General features: G+C 47.4%; 1 protein-coding gene across 1 annotated transcript; it reads right to left on the bottom strand.

Annotated features, from left to right (window-relative positions):
* Positions 1 to 17,357: 17,357 nt before the first annotated feature.
* LOC117496598 (fibroblast growth factor receptor substrate 2-like) lies at positions 17,358 to 22,846 on the bottom strand. The gene is made up of 5 exons (XM_034148302.1): positions 22,719 to 22,846; positions 22,414 to 22,600; positions 19,262 to 19,381; positions 18,903 to 19,066; positions 17,358 to 18,810 (listed from the first exon to the last, which is right to left on the bottom strand). Exons 1-5 carry the CDS (start codon positions 22,782 to 22,784, stop codon positions 17,749 to 17,751), a joined length of 1,599 nt encoding a protein of 532 aa, XP_034004193.1. The 5' UTR covers positions 22,785 to 22,846; the 3' UTR covers positions 17,358 to 17,748.
* Positions 22,847 to 24,679: the final 1,833 nt, after the last annotated feature.

The raw sequence follows: 24,679 nt of genomic DNA, 5'->3' as shown, positions 1-24,679 counted from the left end.
AGGGGTCCTTCTCCAGCACCTCGGGGGTCCAGGTGGATGGCAGCTCTGTCCTGATGATCCACTGGGGTTAGGGGTCCTTCTCCAGCACCACAGGGGGTCCAGGTGGATGGCAGCTCTGTCCTGATGATCCACTGGGGTTAGGGGTCCTTCTCCAGCACCACAGGGGGTCCAGGTGGATGGCAGCTCTGTCCTGATGATCCGCTGGGGTTAGGGGTCCTTCTCCAGCACCACAGGGGGTCCAGGTGGATGGCAGCTCTGTCCTGATGATCCGCTGGGGTTAGGGGTCTTTCTCCAGCACCACAGGGGTCCAGGTGGATGGCAGCTTTGTCCTGATGATCCACTGGGGTTAGGGGTCCTTCTCCAGCACCACGGGGGTCCAGGTGGATACCAGCTCTGTCCTGATGATCCACTGGGGTTAGGGGTCCTTCTCCAGCACCTCAGGGGGTCCAGGTGGATGGCAGCTCTGTCCTGATGATCCACTGGGGTTAGGGGTCCTTCTCCAGCACCACGGGGGGTCCAGGTGGATGGTAGCTCTGTCCTGATGATCCACTGGGGTTAGGGGTCCTTCTCCAGCACCACGGGGGGTCCAGGTGGATGGCAGCTCTGTCCTGATGATCCGCTGGGGTTAGGGGTCCTTCTCCAGCACCACGGGGGTCCAGGTGGATGGCAGCTCTGTCCTGATGATCCGCTGGGGTTAGGGGTCCTTCTCCAGCACCACGGGGGGTCCAGGTGGATGGCAGCTCTGTCCTGATGATCCACTGGGGTTAGGGGTCCTTCTCCAGCACCACAGGGGGTCCAGGTGGATGGCAGCTCTGTCCTGATGATCCGCTGGGGTTAGGGGTCCTTCTTCCAGCACCATGGGGGGTCCAGGTGGATGGCAGCTCTGTCCTGATGATCCGCTGGGGTTAGGGGTCTTTCTCCAGCACCACAGGGGTCCAGGTGGATGGCAGCTCTGTCCTGATGATCCACTGGGGTTAGGGGTCTTTCTCCAGCACCACGGGTGTCCAGGTGGATACCAGCTCTGTCCTGATGATCCACTGGGGTTAGGGGTCCTTCTCCAGCACCTCAGGGGGTCCAGGTGGATGGCAGCTCTGTCCTGATGATCCACTGGGGTTAGGGGTCCTTCTCCAGCACCACGGGGGGTCCAGGTGGATGGTAGCTCTGTCCTGATGATCCACTGGGGTTAGGGGTCCTTCTCCAGCACCACGGGGGTCCAGGTGGATGGAAGCTCTGTCCTGATGATCCACTGGGGTTAGGGGTCCTTCTCCAGCACCACGGGGGGTCCAGGTGGATGGCAGCTCTGTCCTGATGATCCGCTGGGGTTAGGGGTCCTTCTCCAGCACCACGGGGGGTCCAGCTGGAAGCCAGCTCTGTCCTGATGATCCACTGGGGTTAGGGGTCCTTCTCCAGCACCACGGGGGGTCCAGGTGGATGGCAGCTCTGTCCTGATGATCCACTGGGGTTAGGGGTCTTTCTCCAGCACCACGGGGGGTCCAGGTGGATGGCAGCTCTGTCCTGATGATCCACTGGGGTTAGGGGTCTTTCTCCAGCACCACGGGGGGTCCAGGTGGATGGCAGCTCTGTCCTGATGATCCGCTGTGCACTTTTCAGATTAGGGGTCCTTCTCCAGCACCACGGGGGGTCCAGGTGGATGGCAGCTCTGTCCTGATGATCCACTGGGGTTAGGGGTCCTTCTCCAGCACCACGGGGGTCCAGGTGGATGGTAGCTCTGTCCTGATGATCCACTGGGGTTAGGGGTCCTTCTCCAGCACCATGGGGGGTCCAGGTGGATGGCAGCTCTGTCCTGATGATCCACTGGGGTTAGGGGTCCTTCTCCAGCACCACGGGGGTCCAGGTGGATGGCAGCTCTGTCCTGATGATCCACTGGGGTTAGGGGTCCTTCTCCAGCACCACGGGGGTCCAGGTGGATGGCAGCTCTGTCCTGATGATCCACTGGGGTTAGGGGTCCTTCTCCAGCACCACGGGGGGTCCAGGTGGATGGCAGCTCTGTCCTGATGATCCACTGGGGTTAGGGGTCCTTCTCCAGCACCATGGGGGTCCAGGTGGATGGTAGCTCTGTCCTGATGATCCACTGGGGTTAGGGGTCCTTCTCCAGCACCACGGGGGGTCCAGGTGGATGGCAGCTCTGTCCTGATGATCCACTGGGGTTAGGGGTCCTTCTCCAGCACCATGGGGGTCCAGGTGGATGGTAGCTCTGTCCTGATGATCCACTGGGGTTAGGGGTCCTTCTCCAGCACCACGGGGGGGTCCAGGTGGATGGCAGCTCTGTCCTGATGATCCACTGGGGTTAGGGGTCCTTCTCCAGCACCACGGGGGGTCCAGGTGGATGGTAGCTCTGTCCTGATGATCCACTGGGGTTAGGGGTCCTTCTCCAGCACCATGGGGGTCCAGGTGGATGGCAGCTCTGTCCTGATGATCCACTGGGGTTAGGGGTCCTTCTCCAGCACCACGGGGGGTCCAGGTGGATGGCAGCTCTGTCCTGATGATCCACTGGGGTTAGGGGTCCTTCTCCAGCACCACGGGGGGTCCAGGTGGATGGCAGCTCTGTCCTGATGATCCACTGGGGTTAGGGGTCCTTCTCCAGCACCACGGGGGGTCCAGGCAGCTCTGATCCATTTCTCCAGAATTTTACTAATTACAGAGAAAAACAAGAGAAAAAGAAAAAAGTGAATTAATCATATTAAACACAGGGTTGCAGAAGTATTATTGCAAAATGTAACTCTAAGCATTTCAGAGTCAGACAAACAATCCCTAAAGGATCATTCAAAATGATGTACTGTTCTGGTTTTTAAAAAACTAAAGAGATGAAGACAGTCCCACGTGCATCCCTTTGACAGCACGGCACAAACTAACAACAAGCTAAAGGCTGCTGTCTATTTTTGATTGTCTTATTATGGGATTAGGATACATTAAATAAACTTTAACCTTATAAAAGATGATCAAATCTGGTGGAAATATTTAAAATAGGCTTTTCTTTTAGCCCTACCTTAAAGCAGCATGAGCTGAACACAAAGGTTGTAATGTTGTCCCAAAGTTTAATAAACAGTAAAACATTGGAACATGTCAGAGAAATACATAAAGCTAACAGCAGCTACACGTCAGGGTAGCATTTTATAAATCCCACCGTACTGTAGGCTATACCGGTCTAAATGTTTTCACTTTGGTCCATTTATGTAATATACATTATAACTTATCTATAACAGAGCCTCTGTATGACTTTAGTAAACTTCTGAATTGAATTAAAAATAAGTGTAAACAACAGTGCAGTACGTCCAGCTAGCTAGTTAGCGTCACATATTTATCCGTATTATTTAACGAAAATGTACGTTTTAATGCCCCTTGGGTTTGACGTGTGTGACGTATATATGGTATGATATGGTAGGCCGCGGAGTGTACACTTTATATATACAGTCTATGAGTGTACATCAGATGTATCCTTCAAATTGGGGAAAAGTAGGCTGCATTCGGAGGAGTCTCGTCTTTGTTTTTAAATTGGGACAGCCTTCTTTCGGCGGAAGTGACGTATGCGGTCTACGAATGCACCCTTCGAAGGTTGAAACCCCTGAATTGAGACACGGCCATAGAATAATGTGTGAAAGGTTGAAATATTCTGTCTGGATTAAATGTAATAGTGTAGAATCCGTTTTCATGAATAAAATCAGATTGTGTGTTTCTGCTGCCGCCTAGTGGCCGATTGAAGCGATGCAGGCTTCAGAGCGTGTGACACCAGCTGGTTCCTTACTTTTCTTTTTAGTATTTAAAGGGCCCATGTCATGGCCATTTCCACTGATCATAATTACATTGTTGAGGTATACTAAAATAGATTTATACTGTGCAGTTTTCCAAACTCACATTGGTTTCGCATACAGCATCTCTGTCAAGCATGTGTATTCAGCAGTATTCACTTTCTCCACTAAACGACTCGTTGGAGCTCTTGCCCCCCCCTCCCTGTGAGCCTAGTGTGCTCCGATTGGTCAGCTCGGCCACTCTGTTCTGATTAGTCAACCACCAGAGAGGCTCCGCCCATGTCTAAACGGCTGCTCTCAGCCGAACATCAGTCTTATAATGGTGTCGGTACAGCCGTATATTTTATACGCTAACTAACCGAACTGTACCTACAACTGTTGTTATAGAAGAGTGTGACGGCCCCAGGGCCTTTGTCTTACGATGGGGTGGAGCTGAAGAGGCTAATCAGCGCGATCACGGACACCTGGCCGGAGCCGAGGTGCTATTAAGCCCAGCTGCCCGGAGTCACACGGCGGCCCCTCTCTCTCTCCAAAGCGGCTGCAGAAGGACGAACTCGGCGATCCTCTCCCCTCGACCACCTATCTCTGCATTTACCACAATAAATGTGCCGTGGTTTTGTAAACTCGTGTATGTCTCCTTGTCTTTCCGTTGTGGCCTACGAGCCGGACATAACAAAGAGTAAGTTATTGTTACCTGTAATAAACTACTACTGTTTGATGAGAAATCAAATCATGGTTTGCTATATATGAATGATATGTTATAGGAGCAAATAATTCAGGGAAGAAAGGATAGGCCTACTAAGTATTTCCATCAAACTTTATTTTTAGAAATGTACAAAATGAACATAAATATACATATATACACACGGTATATCATCCATTCCTCCCCGTTGTCGGCATCTTGCCTGGGCGCAGCCGGGGCTTTTTAGGACGAGGCATCAGTGTGGTAGTCCCGTCATGTATTGTCCGCCAGGATCTGGCTGGACGAAATCAAATGCAAATCACAAAATATTAGAGAAACTTAGTTGTTTTAGATTCGTTAGTAGTAGTTGTGGTAGGAGTGTGGATCTATCTAATGAACACAGTAAGCTTGCCAGCTAATATGCTAACCTAGCTTTCTTGTTTACCTTAGCTAACACGATATGAACGCTAGCTCGGAGGAACGGCAACTATAATGTAGTGTAATAAAACTACTATGAACAAAAGCTAGTGGTTCATATTAGGCTAGCAATAACGTGTTTATAATTGCAATCTTATACGGGTAGTCTGCTACGTTCGGTCATTCATTGTAACTGGCATGAATACATTGGTTTGCGCTAGCATGTATAGCTAGCCTCGTTAGCTATACATGCAGTATATGTACTGTCACAATGTACGGCAAATCACCCGGAGTATACTGTATGAGTATTCCGTGTGTGACTGCAGACATTCTCCTGCCATGACAAACATGTAAGGCCATCTGCTGACATTGTAGTTGATATATTTAAACGCTAGCAACGTCGTTAGCCCAGTAAGCTGGGCTTGTTTAGTGTAATAAAACCACTATGAACAAAAGCTAGTGATTCATATTAGGCTAGCAAGAAAGTGTTTACAATTGCAATCTTATACGGGTAGTCTGCTACATTCATTGTAGCTGGCATAACAAAAATGTTTTTCCGAGCAAACCCATGTCTAGCTCCGTTGGTTAGCTCGGTCGCATACACGCTACGCCAGCTATAATGTAATTACGTTTCGCGACTGACCGTACGGTAAATCACCCGGAGTATACTGTCTATGAGTATTTTGTGTGTGAATGCAGACATTCTCCTGCTATGAGATACATGTATGTAAGGCCATCTGCTGATATTAGAGTTGATATATGGAAACGCTAGCAACTTAGTTAGCACAGTTAGCACTGTGTCAATGGCTTAGCAGTCCGACACACGTTTACACATTTAAACAGTCTTGTTTGATAAATACACAAATAACAATGCAAACTTACAGGTTGTGTACCCGAATCTTCCCCTGCTCCAAACGGTCCAAACAAACTAGGAATAGCATCGTTCTTCAGTTTCAAAAGCTGTGCATATCCGGCCTCAAACTGGGCAATGTTTTGGAAGCTTTCGTCTGTGAAATGCCGCGCACACAGTAACGTTCTTCGAACCTCTGGAGGAACAGTGTTAAACAGACATTTCAACCACTGACTTCGTTGTGGTTCTTCCGTCGGTAGGACAAACAGCTCAGATTTCTCCTCACATTTCAGGAAACAGGTCCTTGGCAGTGGCATGACTGGATCGATTGTGAACTGAACCAGAGCTTCCAACAGTAAATGTTAGGCTGGCAGAGGGTGCGGCCAGCGCCGCTGGGTGTGACCATAGCTCTTCCGGATTGGTCCATTTTGTTCCGGAACGAAATGGAAGACTCAAATGGGCAGTGACGTATCTCCAACGTTTTGTGTTAGAGTTTTACTCGCTACAGGGTGTACTTTGAGGGTTTTTTATAGAAATGTGTTTTTATATGATTGTAGTTATTACATGTACAGCACTTTGGCCTGACCAAAAATCGTTTTTAAATGTGCTTTATAAATAAACCTTGATTTGATTTGATTTGATTCTTCATGACCAAAGCTGGAATTGAAATAAAAAAGGAAAGTGAAACTTATGCTCGTCACCCTCTCCCTCCGGTCCACATTAATACAAATGATCCCAATACGTATGATTGTATGAACTATGAAAATATCTTATCAATACAAATGTATTTATTATAAACATTAGTCCTTAAAGGTGGGGTAGGTAAGTTTGAGAAACCGGCTGGAGATACACTTGTTATATTCCATGGAATGCTCTTAACATCCCGATAGCAATGAATATCTGAAGTGCTTTGACCAAAAATCCATAAAAAAAATCTCACCTGTGGAAGCCGTGGTACTGTAAAAAGCACGACCAATCATCTGAGCCGGCCCGGCTAAAATAACTGGATGGCCTACCTGCCTGTCAGCCTTCCATCTGTGCACAAACTTATCTGGTGCCCTCATTGGTCATGTGCGCGTTCGTGTGTGTTGGAGGAGGGGCTCTGTGAGGAAGTGGCAGATTTTTCCCGGCTGTGTATTTTCAAATTCTAGCGCACTCGAGCTGGTTTCTCAAAAATTACCTACCCCACCTTTAACATCTACAGGGTTCTTACACCTTTTCCAAAGTCAAATTCAAGCACTTTTCAAGCATTTTCAAGGTGCATTTTCAAGCTTTTCAAGCATCTTACAGCTGTTGTAAATTACATATTTATATACACATACTTATACTCAAATGATTATTTCCCAACCTCACATTAAATCAGATGTTCTTTATGCTATAAAGTATAAACAACCAAATGTGTGTTTCATAATAGCATTCTACATGAGGATGACAAATTAAAGAAAAGAAAACTAAGTTTAATATTTCAAAATGAGTGACCCATCTGTACGTAGACTGGGCATCCCATATAACCTGGCTGAGCCAATATAAAACAATCAGCCAAATAACTTTTCAATATATTATTGATTACTATTTTTGAGGTACTTTTAGGTTGGCAGTAAACACAAGTCAGAGGTACATGGTGTACTTTGACTCCACTACATGTATTTAATACCTTTAGTTACTTTACAGATGTGGATGAATGATGTGAAATATAATCAAGTGTTAAATCAGACTTTAGTTCCACCTGGAGTAAATCCACAAGCTACCCTGCAGTATACAAAGTCATTCAAACTAGCTGCACCTTTACCAGCTTTGAGGACACTTTCATGATCAATCATTATAAAACATATCATATACAATTATTAGGGATGCTCCGATCGCCAATTTTGGAGCCGATCGCCGATCTCTCCCCCTCTCTATCTCTCCTGACAGCCCGTCAGTATCTCCTGCAGCTCACTGATCCAGTAATGAGCGACCCGACAGTGAAGAATAAATATATTTATAACTAGTTTAGCTTGTTCCAGAGGTAGATAAAATAGCTAAGTGTGTTAGGTCTAACTCTTAATGTGTGTTCTGCTCCGCTCACCGGTCCGTCACAGCGGGTGGAGCTGCAGGATTTCTGCTTCACACACACGTTGCATACCGCTATTTTATTGTCATTTTCGGACACTTAAAATACTGCCAGACTAGTGAAGCCATTTTGGCGAGCTTGTTTTGCCGCGCACAGAGAAAAGTGTCATGTATTTTACATGCAACGATAGCCTAATCTAAAATGCTCTACGGCGTACCTTTCGTGTGGTGCGTGGCTCGTCAGCGCAGACTCTCCCATCGTTATTGTTGCACACTTTGCAGGAGGCTACTCTTGGGCTTCGCTTGACCCTCGTCTTAGCCATGGCTTGTATTTGTCTTCTGCTAGCCAACGCTCGTTGAAATGGCAACCTCCTGGCATACTGTCATCTATCACTCTCATCAGAATGCCCAGGTCACACACGTAACAAAAACACTTGCCGGTCACGCGCATTGCGCGGGAAGGCCGGAGCGGAGCTGTTTTATGTAAAAGCGAAGCAATTAAGCGCTCAGACTTCTTTATTTTCTTTTAATCTAAAAAGCGAAGTAAAGCATTTACAATTTCAAGCACTTTATCCCAAATTCAAGCACCATTCCCAAAATGCAAGCACTTTTCAAACCTTGAAAACACCTCGTACAATTTCAAGCATTTTCAAGGATTTCCAGCACCCGTACGCACCCTGTATCTATCACTGTGTATATCACCATTCAAACATCTTTTAAAAGTTGAACAAACCCCACACAGCTCAGTAAAGACTGTGAAATGTTGACTTTATTTGATCATTTCAGTAAAAACTAACGTTCATATTTCTCTCTTTGATTATAATACTGATGAACGTTCAAAACAAAGCACTTTGGCAACTTACCACATACGTTTTGAAATGCTTAATAAGCACCGTAACTTTCATGATATCATTTCTCGGTCATGATCGGTTGTTTCCGTGAACGGCCGACCTTTCGTAAAGGGAGGTCCAGTGGTTCCTAAGCTAAAGGAGGTTATAAAGGAAGTTTGAAACCTCCTTTCCTTTCATCTCTAGAGAATTCGAACAACACTTATCATGGCTGCCACTGAGGGACTTCCGGGTCATTTCACTCCGTTAGGAAGGTTCCTAAGCTAAATGGAGTATTCGACTTCAGCCCCAGGTTTGAAGGGATGTGGAGGGACAGGCGATAGACTGAGCATCAGGTGCTGGAGTGAAGGAGGGCGTCCCAACTCACACCTGAGGGGGAGGAGGCGAAATAAACCAATGGGAGATCCTCTCGTGTACATGGGTTACTTCCTGTTGCACACTGCCCCAAACAGCTTCATTATTTTATTAGGTTTATAACTCTGTTCTAATTATTTAAGTGTGACAATTGAGTTTAATGATTATCATACAGCCAATATCTTCATTTAGTTGGAATGCTGATACAGCAAGAGGCTTTCTTCAGATTTTAACATTAACTAGAGTGCGTGATGTCACAGCTAGAGGGTAGGAAATCTTGAAATTTGCCTTCATATTTTTTTTTTAAACTGCCATAATTCCCAAACCCTACATTCCTGAGACATAATTTTTCATGACAAACGTAGGAAAACATCTCGTAGCTTGAAAAATGACAAATAATTAAGCAAAAATAATTAAACAAAATGCCTCTTGAGGGCATGAAGTGACAAAAACGTTCAACATGTCTCCATTAAAGCCCATTGTAATTTCAGGCTGATATTTCCTCACAGCAGCAGCCGCACACCTTTAGTTAAACTGCCAAAAAGGCCACATTATTAACCCGAAAGTACACAAAAATTACACTTCAGATACTCAACTTCCTTGACATGCTTCACGTTTTGAAATTTCACAGACATCTGTTACGGTTCTTCAACAAAACGTTCACATGTAAGAGGTTTATCTCTCATTCAGAACAATGAAACCTTTGATCTCTGGACACGTCGTTAGCTCAAATATAAACACCTGTGTCATGGAACACGATGATGTCATAACTCCAACTGACATGCTCAGAGCAGCAGACTTCAGATAATGGTTAATGGTCCTGCCCTCAACAGCTCTACGTCAATTATGGGGTGTCATCATATGCCGTTTCCATGGAAACGCATCCCTCGCTATAAAAGACGATGTCGCTATACATTAACTCCTATGAAAATGTTCAAAAAGTGCTCAAACTTCACGTGTGCTAACAGTCCAGCCGTGAAGACATCTACGGGACAGTTTTGAGATTTCTTCAAATGCCGTTGCCATGGCAACACAATGCTCGCCATGAAACACGGTTTTCTCATAACTTCAGTGAAAATGCTCCAAACGGCCCAAAACTTCACAGGTTTGGTAACGATGCAGCCATCAACGCATCTAAGCGTATTATGGGGTGTCATCAAATGCCGTTGCCATGGCTACAGACCACTCGCCATGAAACACGATGTCGCTGTAAGTCCAATGGACACGGTCCAATCGTCCCCCAATCTTCACTTGTATATCACCGGTCCATGCCTCAACAGCTCTACGCCAAAATCTGAGATCTCACCGTATGTCGTTTCCATGGAAACGCATCCCTCGCCATAAAACACGATGTCGCTATAACTCCTATGAAAATGTTCAAAAAGTGCTCAAACTTCACATTTGTGCTAACAGTCCAGCTGTGACGACATCTACGTGACAGTTTTGAGATTTCTTCAAATGCCTTTGCCATGGTAACACAATGCTCGCCATGAAACACGGTTTTCTCATAACTTCAGTGAAAATGCTCCAAACGGCCCAACACTTCACAGGTTTGGTAACGATGCAGCCATCAACGCATTTAAGCGTATTATGGGATGTCATAAAATGCCGTTGGCATGGCGACAGATCATTCGCCATCAAGTTAGTTCAAAAGTTTGCATTTCAAATATTCTGCTGCTTTTCCAAGCCTTTTTACTTTCTTTTCTCTCATCACACATTCAAGCCCCCAGTGTTCATGTATCATTTCAATCTCAATTCTTCACTTTCTTCTTACACATTACATTTCAGCATAGCAATTCAGCATCAGCTTTTCAGCATAAAGCATTCCCACTAGCAATTTCTTCAGGAATTGCATTCTCTTGTTTATTTCTGTTTTCCCTCGACAACAGGTGACGTTTGGTTGTAATTCTCCTCTCAGCCACAAGAGGCGCAGCAGGAACTATAGATAGCCTCCGATGCCCCTTTCCCACCAAACCAGTTCCAGCTCCGTGCTCTTCTGGTTCCGAACCGGTCAAATGTAATTAAAGTCAGATCGTGTCTTGGACGGGGCAGTGATAAACACTGTCATAAACCTGTTAATGTACGCATCCAAACACTTTTTCTGTTACCAGCTGTATTCACCTTGCAGGTGCAGCTATGTGGCTTTGATCCTGGTTAAAGTTTAACTTCATATGTCTAATATTATAGTTCACTTTTCATTCAGGAAGTATGACGCTGCACTGTCAGTACGCTTCTCCATGTTTGTGATTGGTCAAATGTTGCTAGCCCCGCCCCTTTCATGTGAATGTGCACTCAGCCAGACAAAGAAACCCTGGCTTGAGTTGCCGAGTTGATAACCAGCGTCGTAGGACCGCTTAGCGAGAGCGCGTTTGTTTTGGGTTAGTTAAGCCAGATAACTCAAACATATCCAGGGTATGTTGAACTGGATTTGAAGTACAGGCCTTTGGTTAGTGTTGCCTCACTTTATATTAGTGTGTTTTTTATAAGTGTGTGGTTCTAGTCACTCTGCTCAGCCCCAGCCTCCGATGTAAGCCTGACGTTCTTGGTGGGCAGTCGAGTGGGGCCAGCTAAGAACCGGTTTTCGGGGCCGGCTGCGGTGGAAACAGGAAGAACCAGAGCTTAATCAGGCTCTAGCTCCAAACTGGCCTTGGAACTGTAACAGTAGACGGTAACAGGATGTAGTGACAGTAGACGGTAACAGTAGGTAGTAACAGTAGTCGGTAACAGTAGGTAGTAGGGCTGTCCCGAATACCATTTTTCGGGCTCCGGATATTCGGTAGTAATCAGCAGCAAATATTCGAATAATCGGCCCGTGCGCGGGGGGGAGGGGGTCGTAGTAATCAGCAGCGAACCGCTTCAACACGTGTATTTCGGTGTATTCACGGCGGCATTCATTTTGTTATTCTACAGTAGTGTTGTTTTATAGTTATTTGTTAACCTGTTTCACACCTTCCCCCCGGTACCGGGCGGATAAACGCGTCATTTGCAGGAAACAACGTCTAAGGAGTCTTAATATTGAATAAAACTATGAATGTGTTATATCCATGTAACGGGAAGAAACTCAGCTAACTGATCTTTTTAATTTTTTTTTTCAAAAAAAACCCACAATGCTAGCACTCAGCCTCTGAATTAGCCTCGACGAAAAAACGTAACCTACAAAGACACATAAACTCACTCAGAACTCCCTTATTACTTATCCTAGATGCACAACCAAACACTCTTTTTTGGTGTCCTGGAGACACTGAATCTAACGGTGCCCTCCTCAACACTCAGTGATAAACATTCGCGACGCTCTAAACGAAAGCGTACATCATCACATGTGGAGCTAAGAAGCTAAACAGTAAATATGGCTTACCTTGGTCAAAAGTGGTCTTCAATGGCATTAAAACGATAAAAAAACGATGCTGCAGTTAATCCATAGGTTCATCCTATGTGTCTGTGCCTTCTTTGAAATTATTTCTGATAATCCATAAGCAATACAACTGCGTTTTAGTTTCCAAACTCCAGAAGGAGACATTCCTCTACTTTGGTTTCGTTTTCCACACGCGAAGCAACCACATTTTTTCTTTACAACCTGTCTGGGTGGAAGCCTCCCCCTTCGATTCTATTGGCTCTAACGGTCACAAGGGTATGTCAACCAACCAAATCGAGCAAGGGGGGCCAGAGATAGGTCAAATCCACCCAAATGACCCCAGATGGCCCAGTTTTTGGCTAAATCTCTCTAAAAAGGTCATATTTCACTTGTTTTGCATCAATCTTGATACAGGGTACTTATTATATGTTGTACTTTGGATTCCTAAAGCTTTTAGTCTACTAGCCCATCATCCAAGGGTAGTTTTCACTATCTGTAAAAAATAATTTTTGGACGGACACTATAATTTACAGTTTTTTACTATGTAAAATCTGAATTTTCTTTAAAATAAAAAACATTTATATTGATTCTGACACTTCTACATCCAACTCACAGGTTTATCATTACTTTGAGAACAAAGATTATTAATTTAACCCTTTTAGAAGGGAAGATATGGTCATTTGTTCTGGGAATGTCATTTTCGAGCCTGAGACCTGAAAAACAGGCTCAGAGTGGAACAGGTTAATGTAACCCAATTTGTTTTCTTTGAAATTGAAAAGGATATCGCATTGTGTTTGTTACTTTCGTTGCAGTTGTATATGTCTTAAGTGTAATTTGGCTTGGCTTCCTATTTATGGACATGCTTTTATTTTGAAGGAGTTAGCGCTGTTGACAGGAAGTTGTTGCTTTGGAAACAACGTGACGGAGATTAACGGAGAAAAGTAATATCTACATATAAAGACGGAGAAAGTAAACAATAACGTTTATGGTTAAGTGTTACCACCCCCCCGAAGAGGCACAAGCTCTTACATTGGAGATTTCAATAAATTCAATTTGAAAAGAAAACGGGAAAAAACGAAAAAATAAACAAAACGAATATCCGAATAACGAAATTGAAACCCGAATAGTACTCAAACGAACGAATATTTGGATATTCGGGTACAGCCCTAGAAGGTAGTAACAGTAGACGGTAACAGTAGTCGGTAACAGTAGGTAGTGACAGTAGACTGTAACAGTAGACGGTAACAGTAGGTAGTAACAGTAGACGGTAACAGTAGGTAGTAACTGTAGTCGGTAACAGTAGGTCGTAACAGTAGACTGTAACAGTAGACGGTAACAGTAGGTAGTAACAGTAGACGGTAACAGTAGTCGATAACAGTAGGTAGTAACAGTAGACGGTAACAGTAGGTAGTGACAGTAGACTGTAACAGTAGACGGTAACAGTAGGTAGTAACAGTAGACGGTAACAGTAGGTAGTAACTGTAGTCGGTAACAGTAGGTAGTAACAGTAGACTGTAACAGTAGACGGTAACAGTAGGTAGTAACAGTAGACGGTAACAGTAGTCGGTAACAGTAGGTAGTAACAGTAGACGGTAACAGTAGGTAGTGACAGTAGACTGTAACAGTAGACGGTAACAGTAGGTAGTAATAGTAGACGGTAACAGTAGGTAGTAACTGTAGTCGGTAACAGTAGGTAGTAACAGTAGACTGTAACAGTAGACGGTAACAGTAGGTAGTGACAGTAGACTGTAACAGTAGACGGTAACAGTAGGTAGTAACAGTAGACGGTAACAGTAGGTAGTAACTGTAGTCGGTAACAGTAGGTAGTAACAGTAGACTGTAACAGTAGACGGTAACAGTAGTCGGTAACAGTAGGTAGTAACAGTAGACGGTAACAGTAGGTAGTAACAGTAGACTGTAACAGTAGGTAGTAACAGTAGACGGTAACAGTAGTCGGTAACAGTAGGTAGTAACAGTAGACGGTAACAGTATGTAGTAACAGTAGACTGTAACAGTAGACGGTAACAGTAGGTAGTAACAGTAGTCGGTAACAGTAGGTAGTGACAGTAGACGGTAACAGTAGACGGTAACAGTAGGTAGTAACAGTAGACTGTAACAGTAGACGGTAACAGTAGGTAGTGACAGTAGACTGTAACAGTAGACGGTAACAGTAGGTAGTAACAGTAGTCGGTAACAGTAGGTAGTAACAGTAGTCGGTAACAGGATGTAGTAACAGTAGACGGTAACAGTAGACGGTAACAGTAGTCGGTAACAGTAGACGGTAACAGTAGTCGGTAACAGCAGGTAGTAACAGTAGTCGGTAACAGGATGTAGTAACAGTAGTCGGTAACAGTAGGTAGTAACAGTAGACGGTAACAGGATGTAGTAACAGTAGGTAGAAACAGTAGTCGGTAACAGTAGGTAGTAACAGTAGACGGTAACAGTAGGTAGTAACAGGATGTAGTAACAGTAGACGGCAACAGTAGGTAGTAACAGGATGTAGTAACAGTAGACGGTAACAGGATGTAGTAACAGTAGTCGGTAACAGGATGTAGTAACAGTAGACGGTAACAGGATGTAGTAACAGTAGTCGGTAACAGTAGGTAGTAACAGTAGACGGTAACAGTAGTCGGTAACAGTAGGTAGTAACAGTAGTCGGTAACAGGATGTAGTAACAGTAGTCGGTAACAGTAGGTAGTAACAGTAGACGGTAACAGTAGTCGGTAACAGTAGGTAGTAACAGTAGACGGTAACAGTAGTCGTAACAGTAGTCGGTAACAGTAGGTAGTAACAGTAGACGGTAACAGGATGTAGTAACAGTAGACGGTAACAGTAGACGGTAACAGTAGGTAGTAACAGTAGACGGTAACAGGATGTAGTAACAGTAGACGGTAACAGTAATCGGTAACAGTAGGTAGTAACAGTAGACGGTAACAGTAGGTAGAAACAGTAGTCGGTAACAGTAGGTAGTAACAGTAGACGGTAACAGTAGGTAGTAACAGGATGTAGTAACAGTAGACGGCAACAGTAGGTAGTAACAGGATGTAGTAACAGTAGTCGGTAACAGGATGTAGTAACAGTAGACGGTAACAGGATGTAGTAACAGTAGTCGGTAACAGTAGGTAGTAACAGTAGACGGTAACTGTAGTCGGTAACAGTAGGTAGTAACAGTAGTCGGTAACAGTAGACGGTAACAGTAGTCGGTAACAGTAGGTAGTAACAGTAGTCGGTAACAGGATGTAGTAACAGTAGTCGGTAACAGTAGGTAGTAACAGTAGACGGTAACAGTAGGTAGTAACAGTAGACGGTAACAGTAGACGGTAACAGTAGGTACTAACAGTAGACGGTAACAGTAGGTAGTTACAGTAGGTAGTAACAGTAGACGGTAACAGTAGACGGTAACAGTAGGTATAACAGTAGTCGGTAACAGTAGGTAGTTACAGTAGGTAGTAACAGTAGACGGTAACAGGATGTAGTAACAGTAGGTAGTAACAGTAGACGGTAACAGGATGTTGTAACAGTAGACGGTAACAGTAGGTAGTAACAGTAGACGGTAACAGGATGTTGTAACAGTAGACGGTAACAGTAGGTAGTACCACTAGGTAGTAACAGTAGTCGGTAACAGGATGTAGTAACAGTAGACGGTAACAGTAGGTAGTAACAGTAGGTAGTAACAGTAGACGGTAACAGTAGACGGTAACAGTAGGTAGTAACAGTAGACGGTAACAGGATGTTGTAACAGTAGAGGGTAACAGTAGGTAGTAACAGTAGTCGGTAACAGTAGGTAGTAACAGTAGACGGTAACAGTAGGTAGTAACAGTAGACGGTAACAGTAGTCGTAACAGTAGTCGGTAACAGTAGGTAGTAACAGTAGACGGTAACAGGATGTAGTAACAGTAGACGGTAACAGTAGGTAGTAACAGTAGTCGGTAACAGTAGGTAGTAACAGTAGTCGGTAACAGGATGTAGTAACAGTAGACGGTAACAGGATGTAGTAACAGTAGACGGTAACAGTAGGTAGTAACAGTAGACGGTAACAGTAGTCGGTAACAGTAGGTAGTAACAGTAGACGTAACAGTAGTCGTAACAGTAGGTAGTAACAGTAGACGGTAACAGTAGGTAGTAACAGTAGTCGGTAACAGTAGGTATTAACAGTAGATGGTAACAGTAGGTAGTAACAGTAGACGGTAACAGTAGGTAGTAACAGTAGTCGGTAGCAGTAGGTAGTAACAGTAGGTAGTAACAGTAGACGGTAACAGGATGTAGTAAAAGTAGGTAGAAACAGTAGGTAGTAACAGTAGACGGTAACAGGATGTTGTAACCGTAGACGGTAACAGTAGGTAGTAACAGTAGACGGTAACAGTAGGTAGTAACAGTAGGTAGTAAAAGTAGATGGTAACAGTAGGTAGTAACAGTAGACGGTAACAGTAGGTAGTAACAGTAGACGGTAACAGTAGGTAGTAACAGTAGACGGTAACAGTAGGTAGTACCACTAGGTAGTAACAGTAGACGGTAACAGTAGTCGTAACAGTAGGTGGTAACAGTAGGTAGTAACAGTAGGTAGTAACAGTAGACGGTAACAGTAGGTAGTAACAGTAGGTAGTAACAGTAGGTAGTAACAGTAGACGGTAACAGTAGGTAGTAACTGTAGTCGGTAACAGTAGGTAGTAACAGTAGACGGTAACAGTAGGTAGTAACAGTAGTCGGTAACAGTAGGTAGTAACAGTAGGTAGTAACAGTAGACGGTAACAGTAGGTAGTAACAGTAGACGGTAACAGTAGGTAGTAACAGTAGACGGTAACAGTAGGTAGTTACAGTAGGTAGTAACAGTAGACGGTAACAGGATGTTGTAACAGTAGACGGTAACAGTAGGTAGTACCACTAGGTAGTAACAGTAGTCGGTAACAGGATGTAGTAACAGTAGGTAGTAACAGTAGACGGTAACAGTAGGTAGTAACAACAGTTGGAAACAGCTGTCGTAACAGTATTCAGTAACAGTTGGTAATAATACTCGGACTGAAGGAAAACAGCAGGGTAAAAACAGAACAGACATTTATTGTGCAGAACCGACGGACGGTCCTGCGGAGCGACAGCAGCGCCGTCATCGTACAAAAGATACATGGAATGCTTTGTTCAGTAATACTGATCCGTACCACCGGGGGGCGGCGCTCACAGGAAGTCCGTCTCAGAGTCCAGAGCCCCCCAACAGAGTATAAACAGGAATTGGCCTGTCACCACGTCTCCGTCAGAGAATAAACAGGAAGTGTCCCGTCACCATGTCCCTGTCAGAAACAGGAAGTGTCCTGCCCCCTCTGTCAAAAATAGGAAGTGGTCAACAGGAAGTGGTAAACAGGAAGTCTCCCGTCCCCTTTGTCAGAAACAGGAAGTGGTGAACAGGAAGTGTCTAAGTCAGCAACAGGAAGTGGTCACGCGGTGCTCTTGGTCGGCAGCTCGGTGCTGTTGTGTCGTGTTTTGCGTGAGGTGCCGTCGTCCCGCGGCCGGGCCCTCTGCAGGTTGGACATGGCGGCGGTGCGCTCGATGTCGATGAGGGCGTAGAGCTCTGTGCGGCGGGTGGGGGTGTTGGGGGGCAGCGGGGGGGAGGTGGGGGTGCGCGGCGTGGGGGGGTTGCTGCCGTCCGACGTGCCTTTGTTCCCGCCGTCCGTGTCCACCTCGATGTAGTTCAGGGTCTTGGGCTCCGGCCGGCGGAAGTCGAAGTTGAAGATGGATGGACCTTCGGGGGGGCGGCGGCGCGCCGTGTCCGGCCGGGCGCTGAGCGGCGCTGTCACGTTCTCCGTGTTCACGTAGTTGTGCGAGCACTCGAGGGCGGCGGACAGAGGGTGAGACAGCGGGTGAGACAGCGGGTGAGACAGCGGGTGAGTCAGCGGGTGAGACAGAGGGTGAGTCAGAGGGTGAATTAGAGGGTGTGACAGAGGGTGAGTCAGAGGGTGGTTGAAGCCGTTCAGAGCCGGCATCCTTGCCTCCTCCCCCCCGCTCAGCTTGCGCGCCTCCCACACGGGGGGCAGCGCCGGCAGGTTCTCGTAGTCCAAGAGGGCCGTGCGGCGCTGAGCAGAGTTGTTTACGTTCTGCAGGTCGGGGGTGAGGGGGGGCGGGCGGTGGCGGCGGGGGGCCGTGGAGATTAAGGGGGGAGGGGAGGCGTGTCCATTAGTCTCTAGGAGCTCGTCTTCCTGCTGAGGCCCCTCCCCCCCCAGAGGCTCTTCCCCCTCTGTAGGCCCCTCCCCCTCTCCCTGGGTCTCCTGCTGCTTCATCAGCTGCCTCTGGACGGGGGTGGGTCCCAACACAAAGCGGACGCCCTGAGGCTCCAGCACCACCTGGGGCTCCGTGGGGGGAGGGGGAGGCTCACAGCGCGCCCTCGGGGGAGGCGGGGGGGTCGGGGGGGCAGAGGTGGGACTCTCCAGGGGGGGGGAGGCGACGGTCAGGGGGCTGGGCTGATCCTCCAGGAGCCCCGTGGTGTTTACATAGGTGTGGACCTGCAGGAACACAGGGGGGTCAAGTTAGTGATCAGGAACAGGAAGATATCATAGTGAGGAACAGGAAGTGATGAACAGGAAGTGTGTCTCACCGCGTCGTCGGCCACCAGCAGGGGGTGGGTTGACTCCTCCCCCACGGAGGGCAGGCGGGTGGACGCCACAGACGGGTGACGGGAGGAGGGGTGAGACGGGGCCTCACCCACAGACGGGATCCTGGTCACTCCGTTAGGAACCGTGGGCACCGAGTAACCCAGAACTAAAACACACAAACACTTTAGTTTCATTCCAGGATGAAGTAGGCTTCCACAATATATGTGTGTGCTTGGTGTGTGTGTGTGTGTGTGTGTGTGTGTGTGTGTGCGTGCTTGGTGTGCATGCTTGGTGTGTGTGTGTGTGTGTGTGTGTGTGTGTGTGTGTGTGTGTGTGTGTGTGTGTGTGTGTGTGTGTGTACCTGCAGCAGTAGCAGGCTCCAGCACTGCCTCCTCCACCACCCTGATGCTGTGGCTGTGCATCACCTCCTGCAGCATGTTGAAGATCTCCTCTGCACGGGAACACTTGAAGGCAAAGATCCCTGAGAGACACAAACACCGTCAGACACAACCAGATACCATCAAACACCAACCAGACACCATCAAACACCAACCAGACACCATCAAACACCAACCAGACACCATCAAACACCAACCAGACACAACCAGACACCAAACAGACACCATCAAACACAACCAGACACTGTCAAACACAACCAGACACCATCAAACACCGTCAGACACAACCAGATACCATCAAACATCGTCAAACACCGTCAGACACCAACCAGACACCATCAAACACCAACCAGACACCATCAAACACCAACCAGACACCATCAAACACCAACCAGATACCATCAAACACCATCAAACACCGCCAAACACCGTCAGACACAACCAGATACCATCAAACACAACCATCAAACACCGTCAGACACAACCAGATACCATCAAACATCGCCAAACACCGTCAGACACAACCAGACACCATCAAACACCGTCAGACACAACCAGATACCATCAAACATCGTCAAACACCGTCAGACACCATCAAACACCAACCAGACACCATCAAACACCAACCAGACACCATCAAACACCAACCAGACACCATCAAACACCAACCAGACACCATCAAACACCGTCAAACACCGTCAGACACAACCAGATACCATCAAACACCGTCAGACACCATCAGACACACTGCCTCATTGAAGTGGCCCTGCCTCAGTGGAGTGTCCCTGCCTCAGTGAAGTGGCCCTGCCTCAGTGAAGTGGCCTTGCCTCAGTGAAGTGGCCCTGCCTCAGTGGAGTGGCCCTGCCTCAGTGGAGTGTCCCTGCCTCAGTGAAGTGGCCCTGCCTCAATGAAGTGGCACTGCCTCAGTGAAGTGGCCCTGCCTCAGTGAAGTGGCCCTGCCTCAGTGAAGTGTCCCTGCCTCAGTGGAGGGTCCCTGCCTCAGTGAAGTGTCCCTGTCTCAGTGGAGGGTCACTGCCTCAGTGAAGTGGCACTGCCTCAGTGGAGTGTCCCTGCCTCAGTGAAGTGTCCCTGTCTCAGTGGAGGGTCCCTGCCTCAGTGAAGTGGCCCTGCCTCAGTGAAGTGGCCCTGCCCTAGTGGAGTGTCCCTGCCCTAGTAGAGGGTCCCTGCCTCAGTGGAGTGTCTCTACCCCAGTGGAGTGTCTCTACCCCAGTGGAGTGTTCCTGCCCTAGTAGAGGGTCCCTGCCTCAGTGGAGTGTCCCTGACTCAGTGAAGTGTCTCTGTCTCAGTGGAGGGTCCCTGCCCTAGTAGAGGGTCCCTGCCTCAGTGGAGTGTCCCTGACTCAGTGAAGTGTCCCTGTCTCAGTGGAGGGTCCCTGTCTCAGTGGAGGGTCCCTGTCTCAGTGGAGGGTCCCTGTCTCAGTGGAGGGTCCCTGCCTCAGTGGAGTGTCCCTGTCTCAGTGGAGGGTCCCTGCCTCAGTGGAGGGTCCCTGCCTCAGTGGAGTGTCCCTGCCTCAGTGGAGGGTCCCTGCCTCAGTGGAGTGTCCCTGTCTCAGTGGAGGGTCCCTGTCTCAGTGGAGGGTCCCTGCCTCAGTGGAGTGTCCCTGTCTCAGTGGAGGGTCCCTGCCTCAGTGGAGTGTCCCTGCCTCAGTGGAGTGTCCCTGCCTCAGTGGAGTGTTCCTGACTCAGTGGAGTGTCCCTGCCACAGTGGAGGGTCTCTGTCTCAGTGGAGTGTCCCTGCCTCAGTGGAGTGTCCCTGCCTCAGTGGAGTGTCTCTACCTCAGTGGAGTGTCTCTACCCCAGTGGAGTGTCCCTGCCTCAGTGAAGTGTCCCTGCCTCAGTGAAGTGTCCCTGTCTCAGTGAAGTGTCCCTGTCTCAGTGAAGTGTCCCTGTCTCAGTGAAGTGTCCCTGTCTCACTGGAGTGTCTCTACCTCAGTGGAGTGTCTCTACCCCAGTGGAGTGTCCCTGCCTCAGTGAAGTGTCCCTGCCTCAGTGGAGTGTCCCTGTCTCAGTGGAGTGTCCCTGCCTCAGTGAAGTGTCCCTGCCTCAGTGGAGTGTCCCTGCCTCAGTGGAGTGTCCCTGCCTCAGTGGAGTGTCCCTGCCTCAGTGGAGTGTCCCTGCCTCAGTGGAGTGTCCCTGCCTCAGTGGAGTGTCCCTGCCTCAGTGGAGTGTCCCTGCCTCAGTGGAGTGTCCCTGCCTCAGTGAGTGTCCCTGCCTCAGTGGAGTGTCCCTGCCTCAGTGGAGTGTCCCTGCCTCAGTAGTGTCCCTGCCTCAGTGGAGTGTTCCTGCCCTAGTAGAGTGTCCCTGCCCTAGTAGAGTGTCCCTGTCTCAGTGGAGGGTCCCTGCCTCAGTGGAGTGTTCCTGCCCTAGTAGAGTGTCCCTGCCCTAGTAGAGTGTCCCTGTCTCAGTGTAGTGTCCCTGCCTCAGTGGAGTGTCCCTGCCTCAGTAGTGTCCCTGCCTCAGTGGAGTGTTCCTGCCCTAGTAGAGTGTCCCTGCTCTAGTAGAGTGTCCCTGTCTCAGTGGAGGGTCCCTGCCTCAGTGGAGTGTTCCTGCCCTAGTAGAGTGTCCCTGCCCTAGTAGAGTGTCCCTGTCTCAGTGTAGTGTCCCTGCCTCAGTAGAGTGTCCCTGCCTCAGTAGAGTGTCCCTGCCTCAGTGGAGTGTCCCTGCCCTAGTAGAGTGTCCCTGCCCTAGTAGAGTGTCCCTGTCTCAGTGGAGGGTCCCTGCCTCAGTGGAGTGTTCCTGCCCTAGTAGAGTGTCCCTGCCCTAGTAGAGTGTCCCTGTCTCAGTGTAGTGTCCCTGCCTCAGTAGAGTGTCCCTGCCTCAGTAGAGTGTCCCTGCCTCAGTGTAGTGTCCCTGCCTCAGTGGAGTGTCCCTGCCTCAGTGGAGTGTCCCTGCCTCAGTAGAGTGTCCCTGCCCTAGTAGAGTGTCCCTGCCTCAGTGGAGTGTCCCTGCCTCAGTGGAGTGTCCCTGCCTCAGTGGAGTGTCCCTGCCTCAGTGGAGTGTCCCTGCCTCAGTAGTGTCCCTGCCTCAGTAGAGTGTCCCTGCCCTAGTAGAGTGTCCCTGCCTCAGTGGAGGGACCCGCATCATGTGACCCGTACCTTGGCCCGTCTGGCAGCGCCGCCCGCTCTCAAATGAGAACAGGTTGGAGTCGTAACCATAGCGACGTAAGCACAGGTAAGGCCACCTGACATCGTCACGGCGATGAGTGTGGAGGACGAGCTCAGCGTCCGTCAGCTCCATCACACCTGAGCCCAACTCGTTCCCATCGTCGTCCACGTTTATCACCTGACCAGGTGAACAAACAGGTAAATAACAACAGGTTAACAATAGCAGCAGGTAAAACAACAACAACAAGGCTCGTTCACTGATTTTCCGTCTGACCTGAGGAACAGGAAACACTCACCTTGAATTTACTCTGATCATTATCTGGAACCAATTCTTTCTCTGGACAGCTTAAACAGCTACCCATGGTTCTTCAGAGCACCATCTGACATCTGACACACACACACACACACACACACAAAGGTTACACAAACTACAACAATGGCTACCTTTACATGCACATAATAGCAACGGCTTGTCAGTAACTATGCTCAGTTACTGATGGGAGGTGTTATGTATTACATGTTTACCCAATAACAACGCCCGATCAGAATCTCCAATTACAAACTGACCAAGATACTAGTGTAATTATAGAGAAAATAACCCTATAATAACAGTGTGGTAACCGTGTAATAACTCCAGGGACAGTAACACCAGTGATGGTAACAACAGTAACACCAGTGATAGTAACAGCAGTGATAGTAACAGCAGTGATAGTAACAGCAGTGATGGTAACAGCAGTGATGGTAACAACAGTAACACCAGTGATAGTAACAACAGTAACACCAGTGATAGTAACAGCAGTGATAGTAACAGCAGTGATAGTAACAGCAGTGATAGTAACAGCAGTGATGGTAACAACAGTAACACCAGTGATAGTAACAACAGTAACTCCAGTGATAGTAACAACAGTAACACCAGTGATAGTAACAACAGTGATAGTAACAACAGTGATAGTAACAGCAGTGATAGTAACACCAGTGATAGTAACACCAGTGATAAGTGATAGTAACACCAGTAACTCCAGTGATAGTAACAACAGTGATAGTAACAGCAGTGATAGTAACATCAGTGATAGTAACAGCAGTGATAGTAACAACAGTGATAGTAACAGCAGTGATAGTAACACCAGTGATAGTAACAGCAGTGATAGTAACAGCAGTGATAGTAACAGCAGTGATAGTAACACCAGTGATAGTAACACCAGTGATAAGTGATAGTAACACCAGTAACTCCAGTGATAGTAACAACAGTGATAGTAACACCAGTGATAGTAACAGCAGTGATAGTAACACCAGTGATAAGTGATAGTAACACCAGTAACTCCAGTGATAGTAACAACAGTGATAGTAACAGCAGTGATAGCACCAGTGATAGTAACACCAGTGATAGTAACAGCAGTGATAGTAACAACAGTGATAGTAACAGCAGTGATAGTAACACCAGTGATAAGTGATAGTAACACCAGTAACTCCAGTGATAGTAACAACAGTGATAGTAAAAGCAGTGATAGCACCAGTGATAGTAACACCAGTGATAGTAACAGCAGTGATAGTAACAACAGTGATAGTAACAGCAGTGATAGTAACAGCAGTGATAGTAACACCAGTGATAGTAACAACAGTAACTCCAGTGATAGTAACAGCAGTGATAGTAACTCCAGTGATAGTAACAGCAGTGATAGTAACAGCAGTGATAGTAACACCAGTGATAGTAACACCAGTGATAGTAACACCAGTGATAGTAACAGCAGTGATAGTAAGCAGTGATAGTAACAGCAGTGATAGTAACAGCAGTGATAGTAACACCAGTGATAGTAACAGCAGTGATAGTAAGCAGTGATAGTAACAGCAGTGATAGTAACAGCAGTGATAGTAACACCAGTGATAGTAACAGCAGTGATAGTAACAGCAGTGATAGTAACATGAGTGATAGTAAAGGCCCTGACAAACCAAACTGACAGCAAAGAACACGTCCCAAAGGAACACGATTGTTGTGTCTCCTCACGTCTCCTGCGTCTTGGCCAAACAGTTGCATTTGAACACACCCCAAAGACTTCAGCCGACGGCCAAGTAGCACGAACGCACTGCGCATGCGTGAGTGGCAATAACTCTCCTTACCAGCAGTAGTGTGTATTAGTCATTCAAAAGAGGCAACCGGAAGACAGACTGCGTGATATATACAAACAACAAATAGCAAATAGCCACCCTGCCACACACCACCAATGCTACAGCTCGAGCCAAGCAGCACAGGGATGAACTA

This window comes from Trematomus bernacchii, unplaced genomic scaffold (assembly GCF_902827165.1).
Source record: "Trematomus bernacchii unplaced genomic scaffold, fTreBer1.1, whole genome shotgun sequence".
Classification (NCBI taxonomy): Eukaryota; Metazoa; Chordata; class Actinopteri; order Perciformes; family Nototheniidae; genus Trematomus; species Trematomus bernacchii.
Note: the sequence above shows the minus strand (reverse complement) of the source record. Positions and strands in the feature narration are given on the sequence as shown.